The 12,694-nt window shown below is 36.3% G+C and overlaps 1 protein-coding gene across 7 annotated transcripts in view; it reads right to left on the bottom strand.

The window, feature by feature from the left end:
- ACER3 (alkaline ceramidase 3) overlaps positions 1–12,694 on the bottom strand; it is a 166,821-nt gene that overhangs the window by 138,362 nt on the left and 15,765 nt on the right. Inside the window, exon 2 of one of the 7 annotated variants that reach the window (XM_040630886.1) lies at positions 7,098–7,105. The exons of the other annotated variants lie outside the window; for them this stretch is intronic. Coding sequence (XP_040486820.1) covers position 7,098 — 1 coding nt within the window. The 5' untranslated portion in view covers positions 7,099–7,105. The remainder of the gene's footprint in view (positions 1–7,097; positions 7,106–12,694) is intronic. 7 annotated transcript variants of the gene reach the window in all.

The following is a 12,694-nucleotide window of genomic DNA, read 5'->3' as shown; positions in this document are numbered from 1 at the left end:
GGGGGGGTCAAAATATTTAAATTCTTTAAAGAAGTATGATTAAAACAGTATGACCCAAAAAAGATCATTTCTGACATGACAAAGATCCACTGAACATTATACAAGAATTTCCACAATCCAGCTATGTTAAAAATTAGGTGCTGGAACTTAAGAAACAGAACAGATGAACTTAGGGAAAGAAAGGGGAAAATGAAATAAGATGAAACAGAAAGGAAGACAAGCCATAACAGACTCTTAACTCTAGGAAACAAACTGAGGGTTGCTGGACGGGAGGTGGGGGTACGACAGGGTGATGGGCATTAAAGAGGGCACTTGATTAATGAGCATTGGGTGTTATATGCAACTGATGAATCACTAAACTCTACCTATGAAACTAATAATACACTATATGTTAATTAATGGATATAAAAATAAAATAAAATAAAAATTAAGTGCTGTCTGGGAATTGTTTTGGTACTTAGATCAGCTCAGAACAGTTGTCAGAAGGGAGAAAGTTTGCCCTCCAATCCAGAACAGTAACAAAGAAAAACAAAGAAAACTGTAGTATATGCTGTTTCACCCAGTTTTTAAAAAATCATATAAATGCATATTACAGCATTAGATACTCCTTAGTAGCTTTCAAGACAGATACCAGAAGAAAAACAGGAAACCAATACAGGTATGTCTTACTTTAAAGAATTATAAGCACAAATTCAGTTCAATTTGACAAATATTTATTAAGTATTTTCTATGGGCAAGGCACTGAGATAGGAGATGGGAAGAAAGGGTTAGCAAGTGGTCCCTGGTTCCTGTTCTGAGAAATTATATACATAATTTTGTAGAAAGAGAGACAGGTAAACAACTATCAAGGGAGAATGGCAGGACCAAGGAGTACCCAACAACATACTCAGGAAGGGAGGGAACCCAAGAAGAGATTCAGTAAGAAGCTAGCACTGGAGCTATGCCTTGAAAGAAGGAAATATAAGAAGTATTTATATCACTACTAATACAAGTCATTCTATTTTCTTTAGAGTGCATATAGTAGCTTCAAAAAATTATTTATGAAAACTGGTTTACACATTATTTTTTAACACATACATTCTATTTTCACTTTACTACATATATGTTATAATAAAAATAAAATTTAAAACCATTTATTATAAAATAATAAAAATGAAACTGTTCATATTATGTTCAAGAGGAAGTACATTTTAGGTTTGGGAAGAAAGGCCAAGTACATAGTGGTATCTTAAAGAGATAACAGAAGACCTTGGGAGTTCCTCATTAGTTACGGTTCAGGTAAACTATAGTCCATTAACATGGAGGTCACAGGGAAAGGGAAAGACTCATAGCTAAAAAAGAATATTATCTTTATATAATGCTGCTTTGAAGAAGGCTCAAAGATGAGAGCTGAACAGTGAGAATAAACAATTAACAGAAAAGAATGATACAGAAGACATGAATTAGAAGAACAAAGGAAATAAGATGGTCCTGATGTCCCTAGAGAAATATTTGGTGAAATGAAGATTTCAGATTTATGCAAAGGTCAAAAAAGGGGACGTTTCCAAACCATATTCAGGATGAAGAGGCATTTTGAAATAACAAAATCAGAAAATGATTATTTTGATAAACCCTAGTTCGTCTCCATTTTCAATGAAACTTTCTTTTCAGGGTCCAATTCAATAATTTTTGCTTAGTCACCCTCCTGAAAATGATCACTCCCTCTTCTTACAGCACTGACTGTTCTAACCCCTCACCTGGCACTTAGCACAGACTGCCCTGCACAGATAGCTTCTTTTCACCAAGTCAAAATGCTAAGTATTTACATCTGTCTTCTTAAGTTAAATTTCCTAAGAGCAACAGCCTTACATTTATTCACTCATTCAAGAGCAAGTATTTACTGAACATCTACTATGGAAAGCACTATAAAGGAATACAAAGGAAAACCAGACAGACTCTGCTCTCATGCAAATTAAACTGGTGCCAAATTTACAAAATAGTAAAGATATTAAAAAACTAACAGAATTCTTTTAGAAGTAGTTCAATTATGATGTAATGGAGTAATTCTTTACTCACAAATTAATCTCATTTATCAGATTTATCCTTTACTCAAAACTAGTCTCACTATAATTTGTCACTCACTCTTCATTTTACTTAAGAGCTGAAATGCATTAGTTAAAAATCATGAATATATAGAAGGAAGCAATCAACAAAACTAAAAGGCAACCTATGGAATCAGAGAAGATATTTGCAAATGACGTATCTGATAATGGGTTAGTATCCAAAATCTATAAAGAACTTATCAAACTCAACATCCAAAAAAAACAAATAATCCAGTTAAGAAATGGGCAGAAGACATGAATAGACACTTTTCCAAAGAAGACATACAGATGGCTTACAGACACATGAAAAGATGCTCAACATCACTCAGCATCAGGAAAATACAAATCAAAACCACAATGAGATACCACCTCACACCTGTCAGAATGGCTAAAATTAACAACACAGGAAACAACAGATGTTGGTGGGGATGCAGAGAAAGGGGAACCCTCTCACACTGTTGGTGGGAATGCAAACTGGTGCAGCCACTCTGGAAAACAATATGGAGGTTCCTCAAAAGTTAAAAATAGAACTACCCTCTGATCCAGCAATTGCACTACTAGGTATTTACCCGAAGCATACAAAAATGCTAATTTGAAAGGATATATGCACCCTGATGTTTATAGCAGCATCATCAACAATAGTCAAATTATGAAAAGAGCCCAGATGTTGTCCACAAAAGCCAAATTATGGAAAGGGCCCAAGTGTCCACAGATAGATGAATGGATAAAGAAGGTGTGATATATGTGTATATATATATATATAGACTAAGCCACCCAGGTGCCCCGAGCACCACGAGTTTTATGTAAGTGTTGAATCACTAAGTTCTACACCTGAAACTATTATTACACTATATGTTAACTAACTGGAATTTAAATATAAACTTGGCGGGGGGGCGCCTGGGTGGCTCAGTCGGTTGGGCGTCTGCCTTTGGCTCAGGTCAGGATCTCGGGGTCCTGGGATCAAGCCTCACGTTGGGCTCTCTGCTCAGTGGGGAGTTTGCTTCTCCCTCCAACTCTCCCTCTGGGCTTTCCCTTCTCACTCTCTCTTCTCTAATAAATGAATAAAATCCTTAAAAATAAAAATTAAGAAATTAAAAATAAAAACTCGGAAGCTTTAAAGGGGTGCCTGGGTAGCTTAGTAGGTTAAGCGTCCAACTCTTAATTTTGACTCAGGTCAGGATCTCAGGGTCATGAGCTTGAGCCCTGCATCAGGCTCTGTAGTCAGAGGGGAGTCTGCTTCTCTCTCCCTCAGCCCCCCCCCCTTATTCTCTTTCTCTCAAAATAAATAAATCTTTAAAAGAAAAAAAAAAAAAACTTAGGGGCACCTCAGTGGCTCAGTCAGTTAAGCATCTGCCTTCAGCTCAGGTCATGATCTCAGGGTCCTAGGATCAAGCCCCAAGCCAGGCTCCCTAATCAGCGAGGAGCTTCCTTCTCCCTCTGCCCCTCCCCCTGCTCATGTGCTCACGTGCACACACACTCTCTCTCTCACTTTCTAATAAATAAATAAAATCTTTAAAAATCAGTCAATAATAAAAACTTGAAAGAAAAAAACAATTAAACAACACAGGTTTCCCAACAAATTATTTGACATAATGTCTAGTGAGTTGTAATCTACAGAAGACTTTCCAAGTGCAAAAACTGTAACAATGAAACAATACAAAAGTTACTAGACAGGACGCCTGGGTAGCGCAGTCTTTAAGCGTCTGCCTTCGGCTCAGGGCGTGATCCCGGCGTTCTGGCGTTCCAGGATCGAGTCCCACACCGGGCGCCTCCGCTGGGAGCCTGCTTCTTCCTCTCCCACTCCCCTGCTGTGTTCCCTCTCTCGCTGGCTATCTCTCTGTCACATAAATAAATATAATCTTAAAAAAAAAAAAAGTTACTAGACAGGGTATATTGGTATTTCTCTTAAGAACAAGTTCCTGGCCCAATCTGTCATAAAGAATGTTTATTTCCTGAATTTGTACCTCAAAATGTATCACCACGGGGGAAGGGGGTATCTTTAAAGTCGCTGGAGAAGCTTTAAATAACTGGGATATTGAACTGGCTGTGTAACATCACAGTTATTTACTGAAACTACACTGATCCACTCCTCCTATAGGAACAGTTGACAAAAACAGAGAAAACTGAAATTCATTTTTGTGCCAGATGCTATACAATGATCTTTAATTACAGAAACTGTATAATCCAGAAAAAAGAAAAATGTAACAAATACATCCCCCAATGACAAATGATCATTATTTACATTTTGCCATGTCTGCATCAAGCTTTTTATTTTAATAAAGTAAATGAACTATTACCGATATAATCAAAATCAACCATCTCTCCAGTCCAATTCTCCTTCATTTCTGGAGATAATGGCTAGTGTTAATTTGGGGGCATAATTGTAATTCATTTAAAAATTATTTCACATATATATATGTCCACAAACATATAGTTTTGCTTTGTGCTTTTTATTTTTATCTAAGTTGGATAACTCTGTATCACTCTGCAAATAATTTTTATCAATAAAAATTACAGTTGAGAGATCCGGTAGATAATTACAATAGTTCATTACTTTCAACTGCTCTACAGTATGCTATTATAGGAATATACCAAATTTTATTTATCTAGTCCCATGCCACTGACATTCTAGGTTGTGTCTATGTTTTTTTTATTAAACAATATTTCAGAGACCATCTTTATGTACATTTATACAAGTATCTTGTTTATTGCTTTATATGCATATAAAACAGACTTCCTAGTTGGGGAAGGCGAAAAGGAAAAGAGGAAAGAGATGGAAGGGAGTCCTGAGCTATCACAGGAGGCAGAAGGGCAATGAGCAAGGGTTGGGAATGTTCACTAGAGTTCCCTTACCTTCATCTTCACTATCACCACCGTATTTCAGGCCCTCTTACCTTAACTTGTATGAGATTTAAAAAAAAAAAAAAAAAAGTAAAGTAAGTGAAAAGTAAAAGAACATATGTTCCATGTATTACTTCACATGAGGAGGGTGAACAAATATTTTTTCATTTTTGATAGAGAAATGTAGGCTCAATGCAATTTTTTTTATTTAAAGTAAGCTCATATAGAATAAAATAAAGTTTATCTTCTAAATAACTTTTTAAAGAGTAGAAGTATTCATTACATTCACTGAGAAAATCAGGCCACAAAATATTACATAACGCATAGTCATATATTTTTATTTTAAAAATATGTGCGTGTGCAGAGAGTGAGAAAGAGATAAAGACAGTATGGAGGATATACAGCAAACAATTTACTCCTAAGAAACGTTCCATGAGGCCACAGGTGTGGGTTGAGAGTGAGGTGATACAGTAGTTGGTAGCATGGAAGCTAAGCCACCGCCTATGCAGATTAATTGTGCCTCATGGGCCTGGTTGGGCCAGGTCTGATTTTTACATTTCATTTTGTAATGTAATGCTGAGCAGAGTGATTACTGGTGCTTTTCATTTTCTTTTTCTGCTTCTTTGTATTTTCTACATTTCCCTTCACAACATTTTGAAGAGCTGAACTATTTAAGTACTTCCCCAAGTCTAAACTATACACTGAAAGAAGATTTCACCAGTTTCGCCCTGGCTTAGCACTGTGCCTCGCATATTGAAAGTAATCAGTCAATATTTGCTGACTGATCCAAAATTTTCCACAATAAAAAAGTAATTACTCTCTAGTAAGAAAAACAAGAAAAGTGGTTTCCACAAAGGAAATCCATATGAACATAACATCAGTAAAAAACAAACAAACAAACAAACAAACAAAAACCCATAATGAAAGTTCATAGAAAATGGTATCAATTCATTAACCCTTGGCTTGGTATAATTGATGAAAATTTCATAGAAGAGAAAGTATTTCAGTGTGCCTTAAAGGGTGAATAGGAGTTAGACAAGTGCAGAGAACAGTATTTGAGGCAGAGATAGCACACGAATGTACAAAGCAAGAAAGAACATGCTATGCCTAGGAAACCATGACAAGTAACTTTTATAAAGTCTAGGAGGCAAGTTGTATTGGGAGGTACCTATAGCTACTCTGATAAAGTGGAAAGAATATAAACATGGACAACATGTCTATGATCTCCCTACCAAACTGCACAAAGTCTGAACCCTATTCCAGAGAGAGCAAATGGGAAGCAAATGATGCAGAGGAATGATAAGGAGACAAATAACTTTAACATAAGCTTGATAGACTGGATATGGTAGGAAGGGGGCAAATAAGATGACTGCAATAATCCAAATAAGTGATGATAAGGAACTGAACTAAGATCACTGTGAGATGGGAGAGAGGGAGGGGAGGCATGAATGACTAATTTAAGAAGAGTTTTCTATGAGGAAAGAATATATTCCCAACTGGTTACGCAAAAGGCAAACAAAAGCATGCAAATATATATTTATAACTTTGCTGAAAAACTAATAAAATGTCGAAAGTATTAAAGTTACCCACTTTCTTTCCATAGAAAGAGGAAATAACTCTAAATATGCAGGACCATCATCATAAATACTCCCCAAACAGATTTTTCATTATAATTAAATAAGGTGTTTAGCATGGTGGTTGACACATAGTAAGTGCCAATAAATATGACCTGTTAGGTTAATATTGTTTTTTTTTTTTTTAAAGATTTTATTTATTTATTCGACGGAGATAGAGACAGCCAGCGAGAGAGGGAACACAAGCAGGGGGAGTGGGAGAGGAAGAAGCAGGCTCATAGCGGAGGAGCCTGATGCGGGCTCGATCCCACAACGCCGGGATCACGCCCTGAGCCGAAGGCAGACGCTTAACTGCTGTGCCACCCAGGCGCCCCTATTGTTTTTAACATTGTCAAAAAAGGCCACCAAAGAAAGTAATTTTTTCCTAGAAATCTATATATTCTTTAACAAATAGTGGTTCCTCCTTAAAACCCGTTTATTAAAATTATAAATTTTTGATTGAAGTATAGTCAACATATAATGTTAGTTTCAGGTGTACAACACAGTGATTCAACAATTTTATACATTATCCTTCCCATAAGTGTAGCATAATATTATTAACTGTATTCCCTATGCTGTTTGCCTCCTTAAAATCTTTTCATGAGTTCTCAGAATTTAAACCTTCCCTGCTGCCTAGAGCATAAATAATTTCATCAGATCTAATTGTTAAAAAAGTCATTAAATAAAAGAGGAAGCACATAAAGCTATTCAGCAGTGGTAGGGAGGTTACCAATGAGGATTTTAAATGTGTCTGTGCAGGGGCGCCTGGGTGGCTCAGTCGTTAAGCGTCTGCCTTCGGCTCAGGGCGTGATCCTGGCATTCTGGGATCGAGCCCCACATCAGGCTCCTCAGCTAGGAGCCTGCTTCTTCCTCTCCCACTCCCCCTGCTTGTGTTCCCTCTCTCTCTGGCTGTCTCTATCTCTGTCGAATAAATAAATAAAATCTTTTAAAAAAAAATAAAATAAATGTGTCTGTGCAGAGTGGGGCCCATTATCTGAAACTAATTCTATCTTCTTACTTGCTGCCAAAATATTGAATTCTTTCTTGGCTGTCGGCTCCGAACCCCAAAAACACACTCCAAAACACATCACTAAGACTGCCACTTGCCAAGTTTGGTATACTATCAAAGAAGAACATCCACAATTATCTAGAAAGGCTATTATTAAAATAGTTCTCTCTTTTCCAACTACGTATGTCTGTGTAAACCCTAGATTTCTTTATACACTTCAATTGAAATAACATATTACAACAGATTAAATGCAGAAGTAGATATGAGAATCCAGCTGACTTCCATTAAGCCAGACATTAAAAGAGACCTTCAAAAATGTAAAGCAATGCCACTCTTATAACTAAATTTTGTTTTGGTTATTTTTCATAAAAATGGTATTTATATTAACGATGTAGTTTTTGAATGTTGGTGAGGTCTGGTGCTAACCGCCAAGAAATAATTCTTTTTTTTTTTTTTAAGATTTTTATTTGTTTATGAGAGAGACAGAGAAAGAGCAAGCAGGGGGAGGGGCAGAGAGAAGGACATAAGCTCTTCTAACTGAGCTAGCCAGGTGCCCCAAGAGCTTTAATAATCTGTCCCTAAATCACTTTGCCATTACTACCATGTGTTCTTTGCATAGCCATATTAGATCATCTATTCCCCAGAAAAGCTTTGCACTTTCATCATATATGGATTTGAACATACTGTCCCCTACTTTAGGTGCATAAATATAATAAATACATCAAATATTACTGATTGCCTACTTGGCTAGGCACTTGCGCAAGACATTGGCAAAATTTTACGCATCATTTAAAACCATCTAAGTTGTTACTTCCTCAGTGAAGCCTTACATAAGCAAGCAGGAAATCACCTAGACACTGTGACAGAGTTAGGTGCTAACTCCCCTAACTGCCAATATCACTTTGTTGATTTTCTATTTTTTTCTTCACTAAACTTTCTAGTTGTCAAGGATGATGTCTTAATGCCAATTCCAAAGGCATACCATATACCTTGTGCATAGCAGGTGCTTTGAATCTAATTGTGTATGATAGGGTCAATTTAGAGCTGGACTGGAAAAGCTCTATCTTCATCTCTGCAGACATCTGGATATCTGGCTCTTGAAGAAGATAAGATCAATTAGATTTATGATGTGCTGTTTAAAATCCAAAACTCCCCTGGCGACCTGTAAACCAGTTTGTTTACTGACAGGTTTTCATCTGATAGAACTGGTTAGCCAGCCTGGCTTGACTACATGATCAGAGCAACACAACAATACCCCACTGTGAACTGCCTTGAGCTCTCCACAACCCAAGATATCACACAGATCTTGGTGGTTCAATCCAGAGATGAAATGGACCTGCGTACAAATTAGAATTCTAGAAAGTTTCCCCTTGAAGTCCCCCACATTCTTAATGCTTGTCCACTCTACTCTCTCTTTCTCTTGCTACACCATATACTTTAACTTTAAATAAAAGCCTTAGGTGAATATGCTCTATGGAGACCCATGAGTCCTTTCAAATACCCAAACTTGTGAAATCTTTGCAATACTATTTTCTGTACACTTTCATGAATGTAAAAATAAGCCATATGGCTCAATTCATATCCTTGTCAATCTTAATAAAACAAAAATTTCTGTATTTTACACTGCTTTATAATCTATAAATACTTTCACATATACTAATATTAAATTCCCAAAGTAACCCTGTTAAGGAGTAGACTACAGAAACCAGACTCAAAAGATTAAATGACTTGTCCACCTTTGCTCAACCAGTAAGGGGCAGAACTGGACTCAAGCCCAAGGTATAGGTCTAGCAGTTAAACTAGGCTGCCTCCCAAGTCTGCAGCAATTACATGCCTATGCTATTATTTGAGGGCTTAAGGTAATATCTCTACATCTTGATGAGGCTTATTGAAATAAGTTACAAAGGTATCTGCATCCATCTATCTAGTAAAGAGGTTAATAACAGTATACAATGTTGATATCAAGAGGCTGAACATATTCATTCCTTCACTCCACAATTACATGAGCACCAGTTATGATGCTTAGACACTGTTAAGTAGAGCTTAGTTGTAGCAAAAAGTGAGACATTTTAAAACAGAAAAATCAATACTTTTTCAGTTCATGGATGAAAAGGAAGTTTAAATTTAAGTGCATGGTCTGATATTCTAAATTCTTAAGAAAGCCATTAACCAACATTTTATATGGTACTTTAGAGGCATAAGGTCATTACTTTGTCTAACTTAATCCTCAAAACCAACCTATAAGGTATTTTTAATCAAATTTGACAGCTAAAGAAAGTGAAATCAAAATTAAGCAATTTGTCCTAATATACACAAGCTCACACAAGATCACAATTTGAACAAGGCAAAGTCAGGATTCAAATGCAAGGGTACTAACAACCTGTTTTCTTTCCATTTTATGAACTATTTCTTAGTCTTATGTTGATTTGGATTGAAATGTCCTACTTCGGGGTGCCTGGGTAGCGCAGTCGTTAAGCGTCTGCCTTCGGCTCAGGGCGTGATCCCTGCATTCTGGGATCGAGCCCCACATCGGGCTCCTCCGCGGGGAGCCTGCTTCTTCCTCTCCCACTCCCCTGCTGTGTTCCCTCTCTCGCTGGCTGTCTCTCTCTGTCAAATAAATAAATAAAATCTTAAAAAAAAAAAAAAAAAAAGAAATGTCCTACTTCATTTTTTTAAAAAATCCACAAAATGAGGGGCACCTGGATGGCTCAGCTGGTTGAGCATGTGCCTTCAGCTCAGGTCATGATCTCAGGGTCCTGGGATTGAGCCCCACATCGGGCTCCCTACTTAGGGGAGAGTTTGCTTCTCCCTCTCCCTCTGCCTCTCCCCTCCCCATGGTCTCTCGTGAACTCTAATAAAATCTTAAAAAAAAAAAAAATCCACAAAATGAGGGGCCCCTGGGTGGAGCAGTCAGTTAACCATCTGACTCTTGGCTTTGGCTCAGGTCGTGATCTCGGGAATTGTGAGATGGAGCCCCATGTGGGCTCCAAACTCAGTGAGGAGTCTGCTGAAGTTTCTCTCTCCCTCTGCCCCTCACTGCCCTCACTCTCTCTCTAACGTAGATGAATGAATCTTTAAAAAAAAAAAAATCCACAAAATGAAAAAAACTAAGTAAAACATTCTTATTTTATCATAATAATTGTAAATAATTTAGAATTTAAAGTAAAATAATTTAAATGTCTTAGTGACTTTATTCTCTAATTGATGGTTATAAATATGTTTCTTAAATATTTATTGAATTACGTATCTTTTATTTCCTGGTAATTTCAAACAGTTTTCTGGAAAATGAAATAAAAATAATTCATTTCTTTTAGTCAGCTTCCAAATCAATATGAATAACGAAAACAAATCATTGAGATATGTATTTTCTAAACATGAAAAGCTATCTGAGTTGTAGAATTGTTTTTGAAAATGTATAATTAGTTCTTAATGTTTAGCACTATCTCATTCTTTAACAGTGTAAGCAACTAAATACTTGCTCCAATAGAACATGTTAAGTGAAATATAAGTTTATGAATTTATTTCATTTAACTTAAAGTCTTAAGCAGTGTTTAATTTAAATCAAATTCCTAAGCAATAGGGAAAAAATTAAAGACTATAAAATACAAGTTTTTTAACTTTTTAATTCCCAAATCTCTCAAATGAATTGTTCTAGGGGCGCCTGGGTGGCTGTCAGTTAAGCGTCAGACTCTTGATTTCAGCTCAGGTCATGATCTCAGGTTGTGAGATTAAACCCCACATTGCAATGGGCGTGGGGCCTGCTTAAGATTCTCTCTCTCTCTCTCCCTCACCATCCCCCTCAAAGAACTGTTCTAGTTCTACCCAAATAACTTTGGGCCAATTTCCACTGGAACAAGCTTTTTTCAGGGTATTCATTGCTCAAGTGTCAGCTCTAAAGGTCTAAAAAAAACTGCTTTAAAGAAAACCAGAGAAAATGAGATAGGTCAGCCAAGACAAGTGTCCCATGTAGCAAACAAAGGTTTCTCTGTGATCCAACTAAAACAGCAATGCTCTTACAACCACACATACATATAACTGGAATATTTCCATGGTTTTTTCCATTAACCTTTAATCTAAATACTGACTTTATTTTAAAATTGATTTTTATTTTTATTTAAAAAAAGAATGAGAATGAAATCGTGAAAAAAAATCACACAAATTAGATAATGAAAGAAAAAGAATAAAACAGAAGAGTACTAATATCTATTGAGTTTATATGCCTGGAACCAAACTAGTGACATTATTTACATAATCTTTCTAATATAAAATATCACCTTGTGAACTGGGTCTTATCATTCTTATTTCACATATTAGTAAACTGAGCCACAGAAAGATTAAGGAATTTTCCGTGTCATACAGCTCCCAAGTGGGAATATCTAGAATCAATCTCATGTTATTTCTCTTGAACAAGCTGTGTTTCTATCACCACAACATGCAAAAAGAAAAAACGAAAGGAAAGAAAGAGAATAAGAGAGACAAAATCATAAGTATTGGTCTATCCTAATAAATCTTAAGAGTCAAGCAAGCCATGTAATTCTGACAACTGTCCTAGACTCATCTGAACGTCTACAGAATTTGTTCATTTGTGATCCATATGACCAAGGAAATGATACTGTCTTAAGACAATTATTTCACTGCTGAAACAAATCATTTATCTTTTCTGCTAGTCACTTTTAGACATTTTAAGTTCATGCCTCATGTAGCACATAACCTATTGGGGAAAAAAATCCATCATACAACACTGCAAAGTACGATACATATAGTAGGTATTTAGTAAATATTTGTTGAATGCTTTGTATATTCACAATGCCCTGAAATCAGTTAAGCACTTGAATAGTTGATAATGTGATCAGCTTTCTGTGACACTGGACTTCAAAAGTTCTGGTTTTAGGGGTGCCTGGCTGGCTCAGTTAGAAGAGCATGTGACTCTTGATCTTGGGATAGTGAGTTAGAGCCCCACGTTGGGTGTAGAGATTATTTAAACAAATAAACTTAAAAAAAATTCTGGTTTTACAGTTCAGTCTGAAAAAAGGTTCTGCTTTAATCGATCATGATCATGACATACTACTGGTTATCTTCGTTGATTCATCATTTCTCTAGTATCTCCACTAGTAATGGCTTCAAAATGACAACCAGGCAAAAATAAATCT

Source organism: Ursus maritimus, unplaced genomic scaffold, assembly GCF_017311325.1.
Source record: "Ursus maritimus isolate PB19 unplaced genomic scaffold, ASM1731132v1 scaffold_16, whole genome shotgun sequence".
NCBI lineage: Eukaryota > Metazoa > Chordata > Mammalia > Carnivora > Ursidae > Ursus > Ursus maritimus.
The sequence above is the reverse complement of the archived record's forward strand: the minus strand, read 5'-3'. Positions and strand labels throughout refer to the sequence as shown.